Raw genomic sequence first — 20,233 nt, forward strand, 5'->3', positions numbered from 1 at the left:
AGATGTGCTCAGCATTAGATCTTCATAAAATCTGAGAGACAGGGTTAGCTGCTAGTATTCATCTGACCCAGAATGACCCCAAATCTGTCATGCAGAGAGCAACACTCATCCTTTCATATGCTACTTCAATCTTCCAGCAACTCTGCTCTGAGAAACCATCAACTATTTGCAGGAACCAGCACCTGGAAGAGCAACCTGACCAAAACCCTGTGTCTGCCTACCTAACTAGAGCAACCAACCTTCACTGATAACCCTGGGCCTTCTCATGCCATATTAACCAACCTTCCTATGCATTAAATGATCTGGTAATTCAGTCACATATGAAGCAAGTGAATCACTGACCCTACAAGGATCTCTATGGATACACATTTATCCAAACAAATACAACAAATAAAAATAATTTGACAACCATCAACTTCCCAAATTTTATACATGCAATAAAACGCAAATGCCAGGTTTTAAAACTGGATTTTTTCTTTTCAGAAAAACAGCAGTTTTACTAGAAACTGCCTCTACTTGGAGGTGCATTTTCACTGAAAATTAGTCTATTTCTGTTATCATACATAAAAGGCTGATCATTCATAATGTTCTCTTACACTATTACTCATTTCTAGCAATTTAACAGCACCCTCTTGTAAGAAAGATACAGCAGTCTGTTAACATTCTGACTCAGGCCAATTGTCCTTTTAATCAGCTCAGTTTTTGCTTACAAATTTCATGAGTCACAGCCTCACATTCCTAGATTTTTTTTTAACTGCATATCCAGCTTTAGTGGGAGTGTAATAGTTTGAAAAAGAATAAATGTCAACAAATCTTTTCCCAGGGAAGTAACAGGATTTTTTTAGGTGTGGACTGTTCAGGAGTAGTTTAGAGGTTTTTGTGAGACAATCTTCATGACTAATGAAGTGCACTTTGGCCACCTGCTAATTCTACACAGCAACCATCAGTAAAACAATAGTGCTGAGATAACTACATGTGCTGGTACTAACCCAGTTATGAAAAATAACCAATTTTGGGTCAAAAAGGTGTCCTGATTTCTACACAGGACAGAATCTGGAGTCCCAGCTGGCTAGAACAGAGCCAGCTCTGGTACATAGAGATGAAAACTCTCCAGTTAAAAATTACACCAAATGGCTTAGCTATGAAGCATCAGCTTCTGCCTTGCCTCTCCAAGCAGCCTCTTCAGTTTTGATGTTTTCCAACAAATCAACTTGCCTACATGTCCTTCTCAAAGGACAGGCTATACTTCCAGCACTAAGGGTGGGCAGTGAAGGCTGCCCAGACTCCAGAGCAGGCTGGGAAGAAGAGATTGTTTCATCCACATCCTCTAGAATTTTTTGGCTTGGAAATCAAGTCCAGCCAAAGGCAACATGAATATAAGAGCCAAACCTCCTTGGTGAGAAAAAAAATCCCAGTCAGGTTTTTGGTGGGTCTAAAGCACTGCAGTGGGAGCTATAGTGACTCACACCAGCAGAGAATCTGTTCTTCTCAAGGATTCCACATTGATGTTTCTCTCCATTTATCCTTTCCTTCAGTGTCTATTCTAGGTCCTACTGATTTAGCCTTCTCATTGAAATTTGCACTGAAATAATGTTCTCCAATTTTTATTGAGAAAAATACTGCTTTTGATAACAAAAAAGCAACTCTTCTCAGATGTTATATGAATGGAAATACTGTCCATGAAAACAAAATGCCAACAGAAAACCATTTTAAATACTTTTGCATTCATTTTACAAATTCTGTCTGAAAATTATTGGCCAGATACTGTCCTTCTCAGTTGAGAGTGCAAAAAATAAAAATAGGGAGGGGGCTTCTAAGGCACAAGCTCTTGTTGACCAACCTAGCAAACTGTTTTCCTAGCCTACATTGCTGCCCAGACTGAAGGCTGCTGAAGAAGCCACCATAAAGCCTCTCAACCTCTCCCTGAGATCAGCAGCACTGGGATCCCACAAGTCCTCACAAATCAGCAGAGATCAGCAGAGGAATTAAACCCACCTGTCTTCTCAGCTAGATTATCCCATTCCCAACAATCCCCTCCACTGTTAATGAGAAAACAGATACTAATTAACCTCTCTGCTGTTCTTATACCTACGCTTACCCTAAAGCTTTTGGCCTGTGGCTAAGCCCAGAGGATAATTCTTAGAGTCTTGTGATCATCTCCTGAATTCAGAGGCTTTCTTTGACATTTATGGGACCACATGGCTGCAGATGCCACTAACAGTGAAAGTTATTCTTTAGAGACAGGAACGAAAGAAAAAGTGAGAATGTGACAATCTGACACACAGAAGAAAAGTAGTAGTCTTCTGTGTTCTCGTTATATGAAATCTTTCAAATTGCAGGATGCCTTGTATCTTCATTTAAATATATATATATATATTTGCTTGCCAATAAATATCTGAAAACAGCTAAAATATGGGATAGTGGTAGAAAAATCTGGGTTAAAGCCAAAGACTGTGAAGAAATATTAGTTACCTATACAAGAATTAGGCACTTAAAAGTCTTTGGGGATGTTACCCTGAAAAAATGGGTCATTCATACAAGACACTAAGTTGCTTGATCCAGCAAAACACAAGTTATTCCACTGACTTTGAAGATACTACTCGCATACTTAAACATCAGGTACTTGGGTATGCCATTCCACCTATTCTAAGTAGGATTTAAAAGCTCTCATATCAAGTCCTACTACAACAATATAAGGATGAAAAAAAAGAACCTTCATTAAAAGCATCATTTGCTTAAAGACATATATAACTTTCCCATTTCGTGAACCTAAGAATGGAAAATCAGACAGCTGGTTGTCTTTCTGTTCTGTACTGCTGGCAGACTCTTCAATACAGTGGTCTTAAGAAGGCACCAGGAGGTGGGGAGGAAACCCCCAAACATACACCAAAAAAAAAAACACCAAAAAATCCCCCAAACAAAACAAAACCAACCTGAAAAGCAACAGTCTTCCTGCAATGGCTTGCCAAGAAAATGAAAATGTGTGAGACAATGTGTTAATGAATATCAGCACATATGGGTAAGCACTGTTGATTGCGGTAAGGCAAAAATTTGCAATTAAAATGCCACTCACAACAGAGATAACTATTATTATCATAAAAATCCCAGTGTAAGCTAGGAGACATACAAATGCTTATGTAGGATAACGCATCCCATTCCTCTCCAGTTTTGCAGTAAACACACATTAGAATTGAAATCCGAGGATATTTCAATGAGAAATCCAAATGGATTATTTTAATCCTGGTATCTTCAATCTCTGCTTTACAAAAATTACTAATAAAACATTTCTTTTTGTTTAAGAGAAAGCCTCAAACTATGATTTAATGACATTTCATTTCTAATTTCCCATTTCATCCCCTTATCACTTAGCCCTTTAAGTTACTGTAACATGGATACTTTTATAAAAGTTCTCTTTGAAGTTCTTCCTAATACCCAGCAATTGCTTTTGCTGCTGAGCTGTTGTCCATACCCCTGGGAAACTGTTACAGCTCTACTCAGTCTTTCTGTCCTGGTTTGAGCCAGGATGAAGCCAATTTTCCTTTTACTGATTTTTTTTTTTCTTTCAGCAAGCTTTCTTTTAACTAGCAACAGTGTGTTCTAACTAAAGCTGATAAACAGTGGAAGTCAAACGGTGACACTTTCCTTTTCCCTTCTTCTCTCCTTTCATATTACACAGCTTTTCCTCTCAGTGCTCCTTTTCCTAACCTAAAATTTCAGCCCATTTTTTTCTTATCTCATCAACAACAACTAGCATTTCTCTTTGAAGCCACCGGTACATTTTAAGACATCTCTAGATCCAACAGTCCTCTCCTTGGGGCTTATGCTTCTTAGATCTCTTTCTTCCTGCACTTTGCAGTTGAAACACCATGTTTGGGATTTGGGACTTTTTTTTAACACCTGGCACCAAAACTGAGTACAGTTCCCCAGATGAGACCACAGTTGAGCTCAAATATATCTCTTCATACATTACACTTACCTAGATAATCCAACACAGTATTTGCTGTTATCTAGATGGTAGGACATAGACTATTCATATTCAGTCACTGACCTAACACCACATGCTGCTTTTCAGCAGAAATGCCACCTAGCCAGTAACTCCCCCAGTTTTTTCCAGTACTGGCTCTGTAGTGGGAAGATAGATGCTTTCCACTGTGATTGATCTATTGCTATGATTTCAAAAGCTGACTTAAAAATTGGAGCTGTATACATAGGGTTTAATTCAAATTAATTAAAGTATTTGGGAATGTTTGATTTGACTGCAAAAGAGTGTTCCACATAAGTCTCCCTACACAGGTTAGGATTTCTAGATCACTGAAAGGTATGACTTGCCAACCAAACTTTGCTACTTTTAAAAGGAAAAAACAAAAATCTAAATCTCATCTGTAAAGACCAGAGAAAAATACAAAACAGATTAACAGGGGTTTTTTTAAGTATTCTATATATTCTTCTTAATTTAAAATAGATTATAGACCTGTCCACACTGGAAATTTAGGAGAGAGGGCATGGATACGACAGTAAAAGCCATTTGTTTAATGGCATCGCTATAATAGCATCAAACTGTCCTAATCACAGCATGGCTTTGTTACAACTCCACATATTTCAGTTCATCAGCTAATAAATCACAAAAGCCCAACAGAACTTACGGAATTTATGAGGAAAGGCTGAGGGAGCTGGGTCTCTTTAGCTTGGAGAAGAGGAGACTGGGGGGTGACCTCATCCGTGTTTGCAAATATGTAAAGGGTGAGTGTCAGGACGATGGAGCCAGGCTTTTTTCAGTGATGACCAGTGATAGGACAAGGGGCAATGGGTGCAAACTGGAGCATAGGAGGTTCTATGTGAATATCAGGAAGAATTTCTTTACTGTGAGAGTGACAGAGCCCTGGAACAGGCTGCCCAGAGAGGTTGTGGAGTCTCCTTCACTGGAGACATTCAAAACCCACCTGGACACGTTCCTGTGTGATGTGCTCTAGGTGACCCTGCTCTGGCGGGGGGGTTGGACTAAATGATCTTTCGAGGTCCCTTCCAACCTCTAGGATTCTGTGATTCTGTAATTTTTCCTTAGCTTTGCCTTTGGCCTTGTGGTAACACTGGCGAGTCCTCTGCATCACTGCATTTTGCCTTCCTCTTCTGTTGAATGAGGACAAAAATAGGTGTTCCTCACAGAGAGAAACCACGGCTTCAGTTGTTAATAAATGTAAAGCTTTTAAAGGAACTTTGTATTAGAGGAGAGAAAAGATTGATTATCAACATCTGGGGCTCCAAGCAACCTCCTTATACAGGAGGGTTTATTATAGGCTTGTCTCTAAAGAAGTGTTTCCCAGAAATTTTGGCCCCTTGATGGTGGCATAGATGTTCACAATTTTTATAGAAGAGCATAAAAGGGCTGCTCTGCAGTGCAGATTAAAACAATTCTTCTTATAACTTTGGAGTACTTTTCAATAAAATAATTTGAGCTATATTTAGATACCAGGAATGAATGAAGAACCTCTATGCGAAATATTCAAAATCTGGTGACTAAATGACTTCACAAGGAAGGATCTGCTCATCATCTGTCTCCTCAAGAAAGGACAAGATCAGCACGAGGAGTTTTCCTTCAATAACTTATTTTATGGGTGGATTTGTTTGTTTCTTTTTCTGATCTTTCGCAATTACCAAATCAAAATGTAACTACCTAGGAATGGAATATTTAGTTTTTACACGGAGACATAGTCAAGAGGAAATCTCACGTATCATTTTCCTGAATGTCAACAAAGGGCTTAATATTTTACATCTGTTTAATAGAAAGTGAAGGCAGCTTTTAGAAAATTAAGTCATTGCCTCAGTTTCAACTTCTTACTCTTAACAGCTTAAGTCAATTGGATTCAAAGATGTCTTCAGGACTAGGTCCAGGAAAGATTATTAGTTGGCTCTAAGAAGCAGGAAGAAATGGAAAGCAAATTTAATCCCACTCAAATTTTGTGGGAACCTAATAAACAACAGCGATATTTAACTGACATTTCAAAGCTCAGAGGCAGAATAATTTCATTTGTTAGCCTTTAGTCTCATTCCTTCATCTTGCTTTAGTGCAGGAAACTGGATGCAGCAAAAACTTGTCAAACATCACAGAGATTAAAAAAAAAAAATTAATTTACTGAAAAAAAAAGAAAAAGGTTCACATTGAGTGCCTAAAGTTCCTACTGAGCTACGAAGTGTAACAGCTGAACCTAAACCTGGTTATCCAAGTTTCAGTTCAACTGTTTCCACTGGCAATATTATACAACTGTTGAGAGATCCACTATAAAGATTTAAACAAAAATATCCACATTTTGAAGAAAGAAGATTGATACCCCCTCAACTAACCCCTCATTTATTTCTGTATTCAAAGCAACAAGGCACGCTGTAGTAGAAACGCTCCAGCAGCAGAAAAATGGATCACCTACACACTCATCCTGTCTCTGACAGTGCAAGTATTTCCCAGAAATCTTCATAATTAATCTAATTAGAGTAACCTCCAAAGCCTTAATCACATACAGGGATCACCCAGTCTTCATCCAAGTGGATTTACACGACGAGGGGAGAGGACACCCAAGAGAGGCAGCAGAGCTCTGCCTCAGAGTCTGGCTCTGCAGCTTCTATGCCCATAAAGCTTGTGGGGACCTGCACAGGGCCAGAGCGGCTACAGAGGAGAGCTGGAGGTGTGGACAGGCACCTTGGCTCTTTTCAGCAAAAGGGCTCTCCTCTCCTGCAAGACCAAGCAGCTTCAGTCCATGCCTTCAGAGGCGAGAAGGAGGCAGCAAGGGCTTTCTCCAGGGAAAGGAGCAGGTCTAATTACTCATTATACAGTGGGCATTGCAAGGGCAGTAGCCCCAGATCCCTCTTCACCATCTGCTCCTCAAGCTGAAAGCAGCATTAGTAGTGCCTGGAGCAGTTGCATGTGTCCTCCCTCCTTCCAGCACCATCAGCACCCAGAAAATGCAGCATCAGGAGAAGTGAAGGGGGAAAAGCTTCACATAATTCAACTGATTGTCAGATTACATCCCAAGGACAGTGTTGGGAGGTGAGTGTTACGTACCTTTGGGGTTTATACCAGTTCTGAATTATGGCAAGTAAAGAATGCTGCCAGAGTCAGCATGCCATTTTCTAATGAAATGATTTCTATACAGGTCAGAAACACACAACCCGTGGAAGAATACTCACCAACAAACAGCAGTCAATCTGAAACCTACTGGATGCTGGGAAGCCATCTATTTGAACTATTATATTGACATTCATGATGATATATGTGTGCATGGGTTAGACAGAGTAAGCGGGCACAGGAACTCGAAAGGAAGATTGCTGCAAACAGCATTCATTTGTGGATTTAATTAAAGTTTAGAAAAAAGGTAAGAGTATTATTGCATGACATCTGCAAAAGCTGTTGAAGATGATAAGAAACTGCTAGAATTCACTTCTCTGAAACAGCCCAGAGCCAGAGACTTCAGAAACACGTAATATCCACAGCCCAAACAGAAACTCTTTGTATTCCTTCATCAAAAATCTTAGGCCATTGATAAAAAATCATCACTACCAATTTAAGCATTTTTATGTTCACATACAACCCACTGACTATTTCCTCTCCAGAGCTGTGGACAAGTGTCCTTATTATAGAAATAATAATTGTAAATTACATAACCTTGTTGGTTTTTCCCAGAGTCTAAAAATGGCTGTAGACACATCACAGGTCTTGCTACTGCACTGCCTTTTTCCTAGCAGAGACTTAAAGCAGCTACTCATGGTAGAGAAAATAAACACCATGACAAATACAGAATAATTTTCTGCCTACAGTGGTGCCCTACAGTCAAGGCCAAGCTGACTAGGGTGGTAGGGGAATGAACTGGAAACATGAAAGATACCAGCCTTTTTGCAGTCCCTCAACAGTGTTGGGGGGATGGAGGGTGGGAGAGGTCACAGTGACCCCAGGTGTAGGTTTATGCAACACTTCAATCCCAATTGCAACTTCAAACCAGGGTTTGACAGAGATAAGTTTTGAATACGAAGTGGGAAAAAGAATTTTACACAGGCTTGAAGGACTGTGAGTTTCAATATTAATTGAAGGGAAATGCTTGTGAAATATTTTAGACAGAAAAAGAAACTGGGGCAGTCATTATGTGTCCTCTTATTCAGGAAATTCTGGGGAAATTCATATCATGTCAATTGTCAGTACTTCTGTATTATATGAAGCAAAGTTAAAGTAGAAAATTTCTCATCATTTTTCAAACCCAAATGAGAAATGAGCACATTATTTTACAAGTGAAAACTGTACTACCTGCACAGTCACATTTCCCACTGAAAACAGAATACAAACTTGATCTCTTGAGTTTTGCAAAAGACAGTGTTTAGCAGGCATCTTTAAAGTCAATGTACTCCCAGATTAAAATCATGACTCTGCCATCCTAAGGCTGTAAATCTGGAGGGAAACAGTCGTATCTCAGACATCGCTTTGCAATAGTTACTGCCAACAATTTAGTTTTGTAAAGGCAGTAATTCCAGTTTTAAAACAACACAGAAAATTGCCTCCACATCCCTCGTATAAAAATTTTGCCCTATACAAGATGCCTCATCATAGATTATCTGGTAAGGATAAATCTTTTAGAAGCCACAAATGGGGTTGCAGGACCAATTCACTAAATCTGCCAAAACACACTTGAGGGATAATTGAGATGTCAAGCCTCATCAATATCAACCTACTTAAAGTAAGAACAAGAGGAGAGGGGAAGAATTATAATGAATAATACCATTATGTGAAGCTAGTTAACTTACAGCTTAGAAACAGATACATATCAGTCACCAATCTGAATGTCCCTGAGTTTCAAGAAAGTCTGGACTTATAAGCAGTCTTAATTCCTTAAAAAGCTTCTTTCCAGAGAAATTTATTAGTGACATTCTATAGAAATTGACAGAGCAGTAGTCTGTTTTTCTATTTTAGCTTCCAAGATGTAACATTTTTTTCCAACTCTAACTTAACACACAGGAGGTAAAATAATGACTTTGGACAGCATACAGGAAGCATTGGCAAAATATTATTATTATTAAAAAAAAAAAAAATTCTTCCTGACCAGGCAGAGGAAGTGAAGTGTCAGATCTCTCAAAAAGCTCCAAGCCTCAAAGGTTTCTGCCAATTTTCAGAGCTATGAATTTGTGCTCTGTGTCATTCTGTTACTGGTTGTATTTCTCTTCCTAATCAATACACATATTGATGTACATCCCACATTACTTTTTCATCAAAGGTCCTGCAGCACAGTTATCGTCCACTCACTTTGAAACACAATCCTGTTTCCTGTTCCCCATCTATTCCTTCCTCCCTTTCTCTTTTCTCATTTCCCTCCCCCTCCAGGCCTCCTTGTGATATCCTGCTCTCACAAAGTAGCTTCAGACTCACTCCATCTGCTTCTTCAACCATCTGCTCATTCCTTCCCTTCCTCCTTGTTGGATAACTCCACAGTTTCTCTATTGTAGCTCCACAGTCTCCCTGTACCATCACTAAAACTCTTTTTCCTTTTCCTCTTCTGTTCAAAAATGCTAAGCACAGTGGGCTTTCCTCTCTAGGCCTTGATGGATGGGAGGGTGCAAAATAAATATCCATGAGTTTAATAATCCTCTGCCTTGATAACTGCAAAGTTCTTCATAAACTTCATGTTTCATACTGCTCCTCTTCATTTTATGCAAAATGCCATGGCCAAACTGATCTTTTTTCCTCAATGGGATGTTCTGACCATTTAATCCCACTTAAATCAACCTCATTAGCCATCTATGTCCCACGGGATTTTCAGATTCCACATCTTCATGTCCACCGCCCTGAGCAGCTCCCTATTCTTGCCTACCACCTGGTGCAATCCTCTGCCAATTCTGCTTGGTTTGCTTTTATCTCATCCCAAAAGCACTTCTGTGCTGTCTCCTATTCAGTCTGCCTGGAATCAGCTCTTGAGGCTGATTACGATTCTGTTTCCCCACCTGCTCGCCCTCTCTTTTCTACTGTCAAAGACTGTCATCTTTTCCATACACAAAACTAGAGAATGCTTAAATTCCTGATGGAGAGGAAAAATATCATCAAACATCCATTTCCAAGTCTGTACCTTTCTTCTTCCTAAAACATCTGGCTTTCTATTATGCATTTTATTTCCTGCTTTGCTTCCTTTCACAATCCTGCACCTCCCAGGTATCTGTATTATTTATTTCTTTATGCCTGATCATTTCCTGTTCATCCCCTTGGTTCGTGCCTTTTCTCTGTGTTTTTCAGGGAACATGGCAGGTTGCTACCAAATCTCATTCTGCCTGAAAACAGCTTACTTCATTCCAGGTGATAAACAAATAACATAGCAATTAAAATTCCGGAAGGCAAAATCAAGTGAGATGGTGCTGACTTTTTTTTTTTACCCCTCTCTCATCAGCTACTGACATTTGGAAAATTTCAACCAACTCTAATGCACAACAGCAATTTGTCCCAGTTTCCTAAGAAAGCAAGGCTTGTGTGATCACCATCTGCCAATCTGTTCCATCCTAACCACTTCTGTACCCCTAAGTCACAGACAGTAAGGACCCAGAGGTTATCAGTGGTGACACAAAGAGAAACCCAAATTAGCATCTTCATTAGCTGTGGGATGCAGCAGCCAGCTGGCCTGACCAGCAGAGTAGTCTGGGCCACTCATATCAGTACATGCCTGGCTTGCAAGCAGCCAAAGCACCTCTGGCACATGCCAGAGCATGGTAAAGGAAGAGAGCTCGAAGCACTGTGGGAGGATATGGTAGAATAAATTGCTCTGTAAGAAGTCAGCCTCCCTTAGCTTCCCTCCTTACAGTGAAAGGACCAGAAATTTAGCCTTGGGTTACTTCACCTAACACCAAACCATTGCCCATTTCATCTCCTCCAGTTCTTTTCCTGGATCAGAAGATCTGAAAGAACATAACTCTGATGCAGAAATATCTGTAACACAGATAATATAATAATCATTTTTCTTTTTGTTTTCCCCAACCAGAGAAGGAACAATATGCTCTCTACCTTTTCTGAATTATACTGGGATTTGCAGTCACCAGCTGGGTTTTCGATCCAACGTCCTTGCTGTATTCACTGGACAGAGGAGGAAGGTTGCACCTGTGCACAGAAAGACAGTTGAGAATTTAAATGACATTCAGGATTGACAGGCTTCAATCTCAGTCTTTTCTAATCAGCAGGCTTGCAGGTGTTTATTGTTTGTGGGGTTTTGTTTTGTTTTAAAAAACAAGCTATCAGAAAAGTGCTGTATAAGTACTAGACCAAGCTATAAATGCTCCCTACTGTACCACACACATAAGCAGAATAGGACATCTTTGTACCAGATTGTGGGGAAATGTAGAAATAAAGTATTTTTCAGATATGATCTTATGTAACTACTAAGCAAAAACAAAGAGACAGTCTTGATATTTCCAGCCGGCTGAAAAGCTGCAGAAGAGGCTGTTATCCATCACAAAGTCTTTTCTCCCAGATTATTTTAAAGTTCTATTTTTCACTCTGTTCTGTCTTGATTACCAGTACCAGGATCCAGACTATTACCACTCTGTGGCATTACAAGCATTACACATCTTGCAAACAACAGGTAACTGGCATTTTTAATATTACACTGTGGGGTATCTTCAGTGTACAAAATTTACCAAGAAAACACAGAAAATTTTAAAGTATGTATTTAAAAAGTATGCATCTCTGTTCCACCCAGAGACTTGTTCTGGTGGGCAGGGTGAAAAGGTAATAAATTGACTGAGCAAATTTACTTTGGAAGGCAGAGACAAGACTCCAAAAAAGAGAAGCAGAGAGAAACTTCCAGGCAATGAACAGTCCTAAATGCTCAATAGTAAAAACCAAGGAGAAGAAGGAAGGCACAGTAGATAAAGACAGTATGTTAGATGAAAATACATCCAAACCTATGCACTGCTCCAAAAATTGCAGTCAGGAGAAATCTACTCAACACAAATTACACCAAAAATTGGTGCCAAACATTTTTCAATTAAAATTTGTCCAACTTTTAAAACCAAAGATATTAACAATATTTTTGATGCTTAAAAGGCAAGAATGAAAGCAGGATTCTCGGAGGCAAGTAGAATTTAGATATTTTTCAGGAAAATACTTTTGTTTTGTTTTGTTTTCAAGTTTCATTAGAGGTTGTGGGCTCTACCATAACCAAATCTACCCTCCAGTTTTTAAGTTCAACCACTGAATAAAGACATCCCCATTTGCATGTGCTGGTTTCATTGTTTTTCTGCAGCAGGCTGGAAAAGTGCAGCACAGAGCCAGGAGGCACAAGGTAAGGGAGGGTGAGCAGCATGCCCGGACACCAGCTCCTGGCTCTTCCTGCTCCCAACAAGAACTCATGCTCAGCAAACACTGACCCTGAACAAGAGGTTGATTCCGGCTCTGCAAACAACGATCTCCACGGAAGATGAGGCCCCAGCACTGGAAGAGGGCAGGCAGTGGCATAATGAAAATTCAAGCTAAACAGAATGCTACCCTGAAATAGCAGAAGTAGAGTTCTCTATGGGGGGAAGAAATGCAAAAAAATTGGGGGAAATACTGGCTAGGTGGCATTTCTGCTGAAAAGAAGCATGTGGTGTCAAGCAGAGGTCTTTGACTGAGCATGAATAGACAATATCTTACCATCTAATTAACAGCAAATGCTGTGTTGGATTATCTAAGTAACTGTAATGCATGAAGAGATATATTTAAGATCACCATTTGTTGTACCTCCCAGTACCGTGGAGACATGGGCTCCTTTGCTGCAGGTCTTATGCCTGTGAAGTTTGATGCCATTTTTTTCATAATTGTCTCCAGTAAACTCTGCAGCACTCTTCTTTGGCATGCACCCTCCAGGCAGCTGGCTTCAGTCAGGAAACCCTTGAGCCCAACAGCAACGAGTTGCTTATCCAGTTTTTTTATTTCAGTAATTCAGAGGCCCATTCCCTAGAGCAGTGAGAGGCGGGAGCTGGGGAAGTGAGTTATGGTTCCCTTTTTACAGCAGTTTCCAGGGGTTACAGCAAGAAACTGTTGGGCTCTTGCACTACAGGTTGCCATATTCTTCTGCCATGCTGGGAAAATCAGTCTCATCAGAAGGAAAGCCCTTGCTTGCACAGCAGCCACTGCCTGTTAGCATTCACTGACCTCTGCAGGGTTCAGAGAAGGGATCCAGGCACTTGGAATCACAGAGTGCAACAAATGAGGCTGCACAAATTCCTGGCCACACCTCCACGTGTTAGGGTTTTCTGCAATGTCAGTGTCTGGAGGGGGCACTAATGTGCACAGTTTACTCCCTGCAATGTTTGTTAATCCCAAACATCCCATATTCCCTAAGAAAAAACACAGTGGTGCTAATTTGTGTGTATTTGCATGCAAATACCAGCTCTCAAAACCATATTCTTACATTCATGTCATCAGGAAATGCCAAAGAGAAGGACAGCAAAGTCATACCTATACAGAAAAAAGATTAATTCAATCCTGTTCACCAAGAAAAACAAAGTTTCCAGGAACGTTTTCCCCTTTTCATGACTACATTTGTTAATGCCTGTCCCAGATGCATCATTTAAACACATTAATTCTTTCCATTCCTAAGTCTCATTCCCAGATTGTTCTGCATTAAGCAATGGTGTGAGTATCCTGAGGAAACTCAGCAAGAAATCAGTCAGTTGACAGAAATTTCTTGGCTTGTCAGATTATTTTGTTGACCAGGTCAGCAGAGTGCTGAGGAACACAGCGAGACACAAAAGATATACTCTAAAAAACTGATGTAAGGGTAAAAAAAGGGGGATCCTTTAACCCTCACCGGGCAATTAGAGAATCCAGGTAACTAGATTGATGCATGTTGATTTGGTAGATGCTATGAGACTATCTAACAATTTTAGAATATTATATTTGCGCATATACTAAACAGCGGAGCACTAATATGAATTTAATACGCAATTGCAAAGATTCATTTTTATTCCTTTGTGGCACCTCAGCTAGCGTCAAGACAATAACTGCATAAGGAAAAGATGTATTTCTCTGGACTTGTCTACAAACCCCAAAGTGCCACCATCATACCTGCAAGTGGGTTGGTATGGCTAGATGGAATGGCACAGGGTGACGAAAACGTAATAGCTTAGCCTGCCCAGAACAGGACAGCCACTACCAGATTGGAAATAGTGACAAGTTGCTCCTACTTTTGGAATAAGTTCACCAGTTAACAGCTTGGAGAACTCCCTGTAATTCCTTGCTGTTTTACAGAGATAAATCCCCTCTCTGGGAGATGTACAAGCTATAGCAAGGCATGGAAAGTGGTTGGGGGAAAGGAAAATAAATATTTCTTCAAAATCTAATGCCAAGAAAATGTGTATCTTCTGTCAAAATACAGACAAAAACATTGCTTAGTGTTTAGTACCAAAAATTTCTCTCTTCAAATAAGCATTAGCAGGAAGGGAGAGAGCAAATCAAATTTTTTTCTTAGAAATAACAATTACAAACTTGAATGCCAGCCAGGTATCAGAAGAAGAGCCTATATAACCACAATACCTAAACATGCAGACCATATGCCATACACCTTTTTCATTGCAGATGCAGTAGGCTACACCTCAGGGGCTGAAAACTGCTGCTCTTTTAATCTGTGTTGGTACAACTGTGTTTGTAGAAGATGCTCAGTGATGAGATGAGTTTAAATTCATTAATTAACCTTAGTGATTACAATACATCAGAGAAGATGGCTGCAGTCATATGACAGAGTCTATGCAAACACACAGAAATGAAACCAAAAACCAAGTGAATGGAAGAAGAGAACAAGGACAAAACCTGGCATGGTATTTCACACTGCAGAAATACTTTAAAGATGTTACAAACATTTCTTTGTAATAAAAGGAAACATGTTATGCAAGTCACTATGTGCTCTTTCTCTCTCAGCCCTCACATTAAAGGAATCAGATTTAGAAAAGATCAGATAAATCCTATCTTCCATCTGCTATAAGAATACTTTCTCCCAGTGGTATATTAGTGATATTAACCTAAAAGAACTGAAACATTTCCCATAAATATGGCTGCACATCACTAATATAATACAGCCTGTAGGCAGCTACTGGGGTTTTTGCCAGATTTTCCCTATCACTTATTTCCAATTCAAAATAAGTTCTGTACAGATAATGGCTGCTTTATCCTTCCTGGAGAGAAAAGGATTTTTCTGATGAAGATACAACTGCTGTTTGGTTTTGTTGTTTGTTTTTTTTAAAAAGAAAGTTTCTATTGCTTCTGTAATGATTGCTCCTACAGCCCTTCAATTTCCTATTGCATCTACATAATATTACTACAGTAATAACATATCCTGCAGTTTCTTGTATTTAGTCTGTGGAACACCTAAGGAGTTTTACTGTAATGGCAATCAGCACACTGCCCCTCTCCTTCTGTGCCTTCCATCTTTTCTTCTGTGAAGGCTCTAAGTATACATTTTCTTTTGCCTTTAGTTTGTTGCATTTCTTTGCTTTAATGTTGAAAGGCATTTTTGGTCTTTGAGATGCAAATCAGAAATTACAGTAACACTGTCTGGTTTGCAGCAAATTTGTAGGGCTTTACACTGTATCAGGATCTAATAAAGAGACTTGTGGAAATGGGTGTTCATTATGCATCCATCTCAAAACCCAAAGAAACTCCACTTCTTATGTCTTTGCGAGCATTTCTCTAGTTTCTCCCTCACAGTATTTTTCTTGTTCATGTTTAACAGGGAGGAACTAATTTCTGACTTTCTTCCTTAAAGAATGCAGAACTAGAATGTGCCAAATTCAATCATGAAAGCAGTAGCTGGTTCAACATACCTCCTGACAGGTCCCTATAACTTCAGGAAGGCTGGGAGGAAAGAAAATGCAAGGAATCCTAAAAATTCTGCATCAAGGAAAGAGGTCTGGCCTTTCCTCAGAAAGGTCAGCCAGAAATCACTTTTGAGGGATGAAAAACAGAGAAATAAGCTTGTTCCACTTATTTCTTAGGTCCCATAAATCAGGACCTGCTTATCTGGAGTTCAATGGGTTGCATATAACGGCATTTAGAGTTGAAGAGGACAGGGCACGTTGCAGGATGAGACTCTGCCTAACACTGCATCATTAAAGAGAAAAGATGCTCTTCAGCACCTCTCTGTGACACTACACAATCTTTCACAACCTTAACCCATCCATCTGCAGATTGCCCCCACAATGCACGCACGTTTGCAGAAGCCAGTCAAAACTCCATTTCTGCCTCTCCTTGCACTTTTACCCAAATCACTTGTTTAAGGCATTTGCAAAGGCGGGGGGGGGGAATACACAGGGCAAGTTATAATTGATTACTCACAACTGAATAGCTTTGAAAAGTCTAAGACTTAGCAGAGAGAAGGGGTGACAATGCATCATTGAGGTTTCTGTCTTACCGCATGACAAAATCTGCTTGATCTATTTGTTTGCCACAGCCACTCTTTTTCAGGATCCCACCGTTTCCCACCACGGAGCATTTCTTCAGTGGCAGCTGGAAGGGAGTAGCCTAGCAACACAAAACAAGGATCAGTTTTACAGAGGAGAGAACACATGCATCTTTGTAGCAGCCACTCCTGGAAAGCCCAGGGAGCTGGCAGGGCTCAAAGTGCTGAAAGAAAAGGGATAATTAGAAGCTAGGGGGGGGAAATTAAAAGTGCAGAAATTAGGCAGTAAGTAGACATAGGACAGGTCTTATCCCCACTCCCCAAACCAGGATGCAACAAATATGAGACAGAAGATAACATCTCTGCAAAACAAGAACTGCCTAAAGTCCCTATGTAGGTGCTGACCAAGCCAGGCAGTTAGTGCAAGCCTTCTAGCCAAACTGCATGGACACAGGGAATAAGACAACCAGAGGAAAAAAGGATTAAAAAAGGAAAGAAAAAAAAAGTGACCTTCCTGAGCTGATATACAAAAGGCATCTCTGGGGAAGAAAGGAAGGACCAGGGAATGGGGTGATGACAGAAAGGCACTGGGAATCAGAAGTCACTCTAGCTCCTGTTGCTGGGACAGGTTGCTCCAAAACCTTAGGAAAAAATAGGCTGCTTGACTGCAGCTCCTTAAATACTCAGCTGGCCAGACACAGCATAAATTAAAATTAGAAAGGACCATTTTAACTAAGCAGCTCTTGTCACAGCTTAGCAGGGCATTAAAGTGCAAGGTCAAATCGTCATGCTATCTTACGCCTCAAACACAGTAATAAACTGGATCTGTATAATCTTCTTCATTCCAGAAGACCTCAAAACTATGGGCGAGATATCTTCCTGTCAGCCCCAAGTCATTCACTGCTAGTGAGGTCAGGACAGCCATTTGAACAGCACACAGTGCATCAGTGCAGCCCAGTATATTAAAGAAAATAAATAAATAAATAAGGAGTGGTGAAAGGATGTGAATTGAAAGCAGTGTGATTTAGTTAAAGAACGGAATTTGTCTAGAATGTAAGAGCTGATATTCTCCTCATGCAAAAAATTGTGCAGGGATTTTTAACTTATTTTTTACATGCCTGTCAAAACCTGAATTTGCAGTAGAGACAAAAGTTACTGCACAGGCCTCCAAGAATGCAAATGCCATGGTGACAGGATGCAGCATCACAAAACAATACCCCTCTCCAAGAGGACAAGGTAGAACATTGGCAGCACTTGTATTCACTTTCATGTATAGAGCCACATCTAACATTGCATCCGGTATTCACCAGGCATTACACCAGTGTACATGGTCCAGAAAACACACCCAGGATTACAGCAAAACCCGTGTGTATGTTAGGACATACTTCTAATGTCTTACTTCCTTTCCTCCTTATATTTAATTGTTTACCTTATTTCCTCAGAAAATAAGATTTCATTCAGCTACTGTAAAGCCACAGCCTGCTTTCTAAGGAAAAACATTAAAGCCTTTTGTTCATCCTAACTCTGGATTAAGACATGCTACAGCAGAAAAATAAGACATGCTACAGCAGAAAAATAATTCTAGTTTCCTGAGGCCTGGCTACTGCTAGGAACCCAGGAATAGCACATTGGAAGAATACTGGGCATGCAGCTATTCTTATCCTGCGTCTGCCTTCTCAAGAACATTTTTTAGTTTACGCAGTTACTGAACTAGGTGCATATCTTGACATTCAAAGGACATCTCATCTTTGAGGTGACTCTGACCAAGCGAGAGCTCATACGCTCAGTAAGGGGAGGTGGAGCAGTGGAATAGGAGGAAACGTAGAAGACAAATGTTTTATAAATAACAGTACCTTTCTTATTTAAGATATATCAAAGCTTCTTCCAAGAGAGCTAGTTATACAAATGCAGGGCTGTGACAAACCACAAAGGCAGCCGCCATTAACTCTTGCTTTTAAGAGTAGTGGACACACTGTCACATAAATTACATGGCTTTAGTACATGTTGAGTGACTTTAGACCCCCCAAAACAAGCATTTAGGAGTTACTAAATGCTTCAAGATTCTCTGAGTTGCAAAGAGCCTTTGATATTGCTTGAGATGACTTGCATCCTGGCATGTTCAACGTTGATCATATCAGTTGTCATTTGCATACATACTTTTGTTTCCAAAAGCATGTGAAGCTTTGAAACACTTGCCTTTGGAGACTCCAAGAAACAACAGGACAAGATCAGGGCTACCAGGGTGATTTGAGGGAGTCAAAGGGAAGTAGAAAGGGCAGGTAACATCACAATGGTGGTTGTCCCTCTGCCTAATCTGCGAAGAAAAGCATTTGCTCTACAGACATAGGAAGTAAAGCACAGTTCTCTGTGAAAAGCCACCACGCCAACGAGAGCCCACTGAAGCTTTTGCTTCCCCGTGCAAAGTACTGAAAAATGAAGATACGGCACAGACATCAGAGTCTACACATCACCTTGTAGCTTAAAATGTTCAACAGATGCAGCTTCCAGAAGACCACACCTACACACTATCTACCGACATTATGAAGAAGATCTAGTTTCAGTACTGTAATGGGGGTGGGAGGGGCAGGTTGTAAAGACCTAAGTGACCTTGCTGCTTGGTGAGATTTCAGCTGCTTTTAGCTCAACAAAGAGCAAATGCTTAGGATGAGCTGGGAGAAGCCTGCATTTGTTATCTTGCACGTGACTTTTCTTCAAACATTTACATCACAGATCTGTATTATTGCTCAGACTTCAGGGGGATTTCAGGAGCCTGTTTGTCCAGCAAAACTGTCTGGCCATACACAAATCATGCAAGTCTTAAACTCAGATGTTGCCCATAGGAGACAACAAAACATTTGGTTTCCTTTTACTCTCTGCAAAAGGCATTTCTCTTTTCCCTCTCTCAAAGGAAGACGGTCCTGGGCTTTGAAATTGTTGGGAAACCACCATCCTGTAATCTAGCTAGCAGCAGCACACCCAACCCACTGCAATGGACATCAGTGTGGACAGCATGCTCCCCTCCTCCACAGCCAAAGGATGCTCACGGGACAGACAACACAGACAAAAGCACTTTGAGGCTCTTCAAAGCTTAAATGCTGCAGGCTTCATTCTGTGCCTTTCCATAAGCAATCATCTCATTTCTTCGTTTGGGCTGCCCAAAATATGCAGTGAAGACTGGTTAAGCAAAATTGTTGAATGACACAGCTTGTTCCTAGCTTTCCACACTATTACTAGGCTTTCAGGATGTTTTCCTGCATCCTCTTGCTGCTCCTACCACTGGCTTGTCAGGGTATGCACTGTGGATGTAAGGTTTAATTTAATATTTAATTCATTATCAAAACCTGAAAACCTGGAGTTGGTTTGTTTTTTTTTCCCCTAAGGGTTAAAAACATCAAAGATGGACTCCCATAATGATTTGTTTCCTCATGCCAAGTGATCTTGTGCTATCTTCTTGGTGTGGGTGATCTGCCTTTAGCTTTTTTAAATTGTCTTCACATTTTTTAATGTTATGTTGGGGTTTAAGAGTTAGAAGAATGCTACAACTTGCTGCAGAACTAAACTGGTTTTACCGTTTTTGTAAAACAGACTTGGGCATTACTTGTAATTTCACTAAGAGGGAATTTTCTTCAAGGTGACTGCGCTATTTGGAGATAATACTACACAGTACATCCAAATTTGCTTGTAGGTTTCTATTACCATCAAACTATGTTTCACAGGACTTATAAAAACCCTCTCATGCTTTCCCTCTTTACCTCCCACAGTGTAATTCTTTGCTAGGCAAATTGTCAGCTCGCAGTTAACAGCACATACGTTGCCACAGTGTGGGGACCCAGCTGTCATTTATGCTAAAG

The 20,233-nt window shown here is 40.2% G+C and overlaps 1 protein-coding gene across 1 annotated transcript in view; it reads right to left on the minus strand.

Annotated features, from left to right (window-relative positions):
- The window catches only part of ST8SIA1 (ST8 alpha-N-acetyl-neuraminide alpha-2,8-sialyltransferase 1), a 128,909-nt gene that overhangs the window by 43,606 nt on the left and 65,070 nt on the right, over nt 1–20,233 (minus strand). Inside the window, exons 3-4 of the mRNA XM_051639434.1 lie at nt 16,395–16,504; nt 11,015–11,107 (exon numbers count right to left, since the gene is read on the minus strand). Of these exons, the coding sequence (XP_051495394.1) occupies nt 11,015–11,107; nt 16,395–16,504 (203 nt within the window). The remainder of the gene's footprint in view (nt 1–11,014; nt 11,108–16,394; nt 16,505–20,233) is intronic.

This window comes from Apus apus, chromosome 1 (assembly GCF_020740795.1).
Source record: "Apus apus isolate bApuApu2 chromosome 1, bApuApu2.pri.cur, whole genome shotgun sequence".
Taxonomy (NCBI): domain Eukaryota; kingdom Metazoa; phylum Chordata; class Aves; order Apodiformes; family Apodidae; genus Apus; species Apus apus.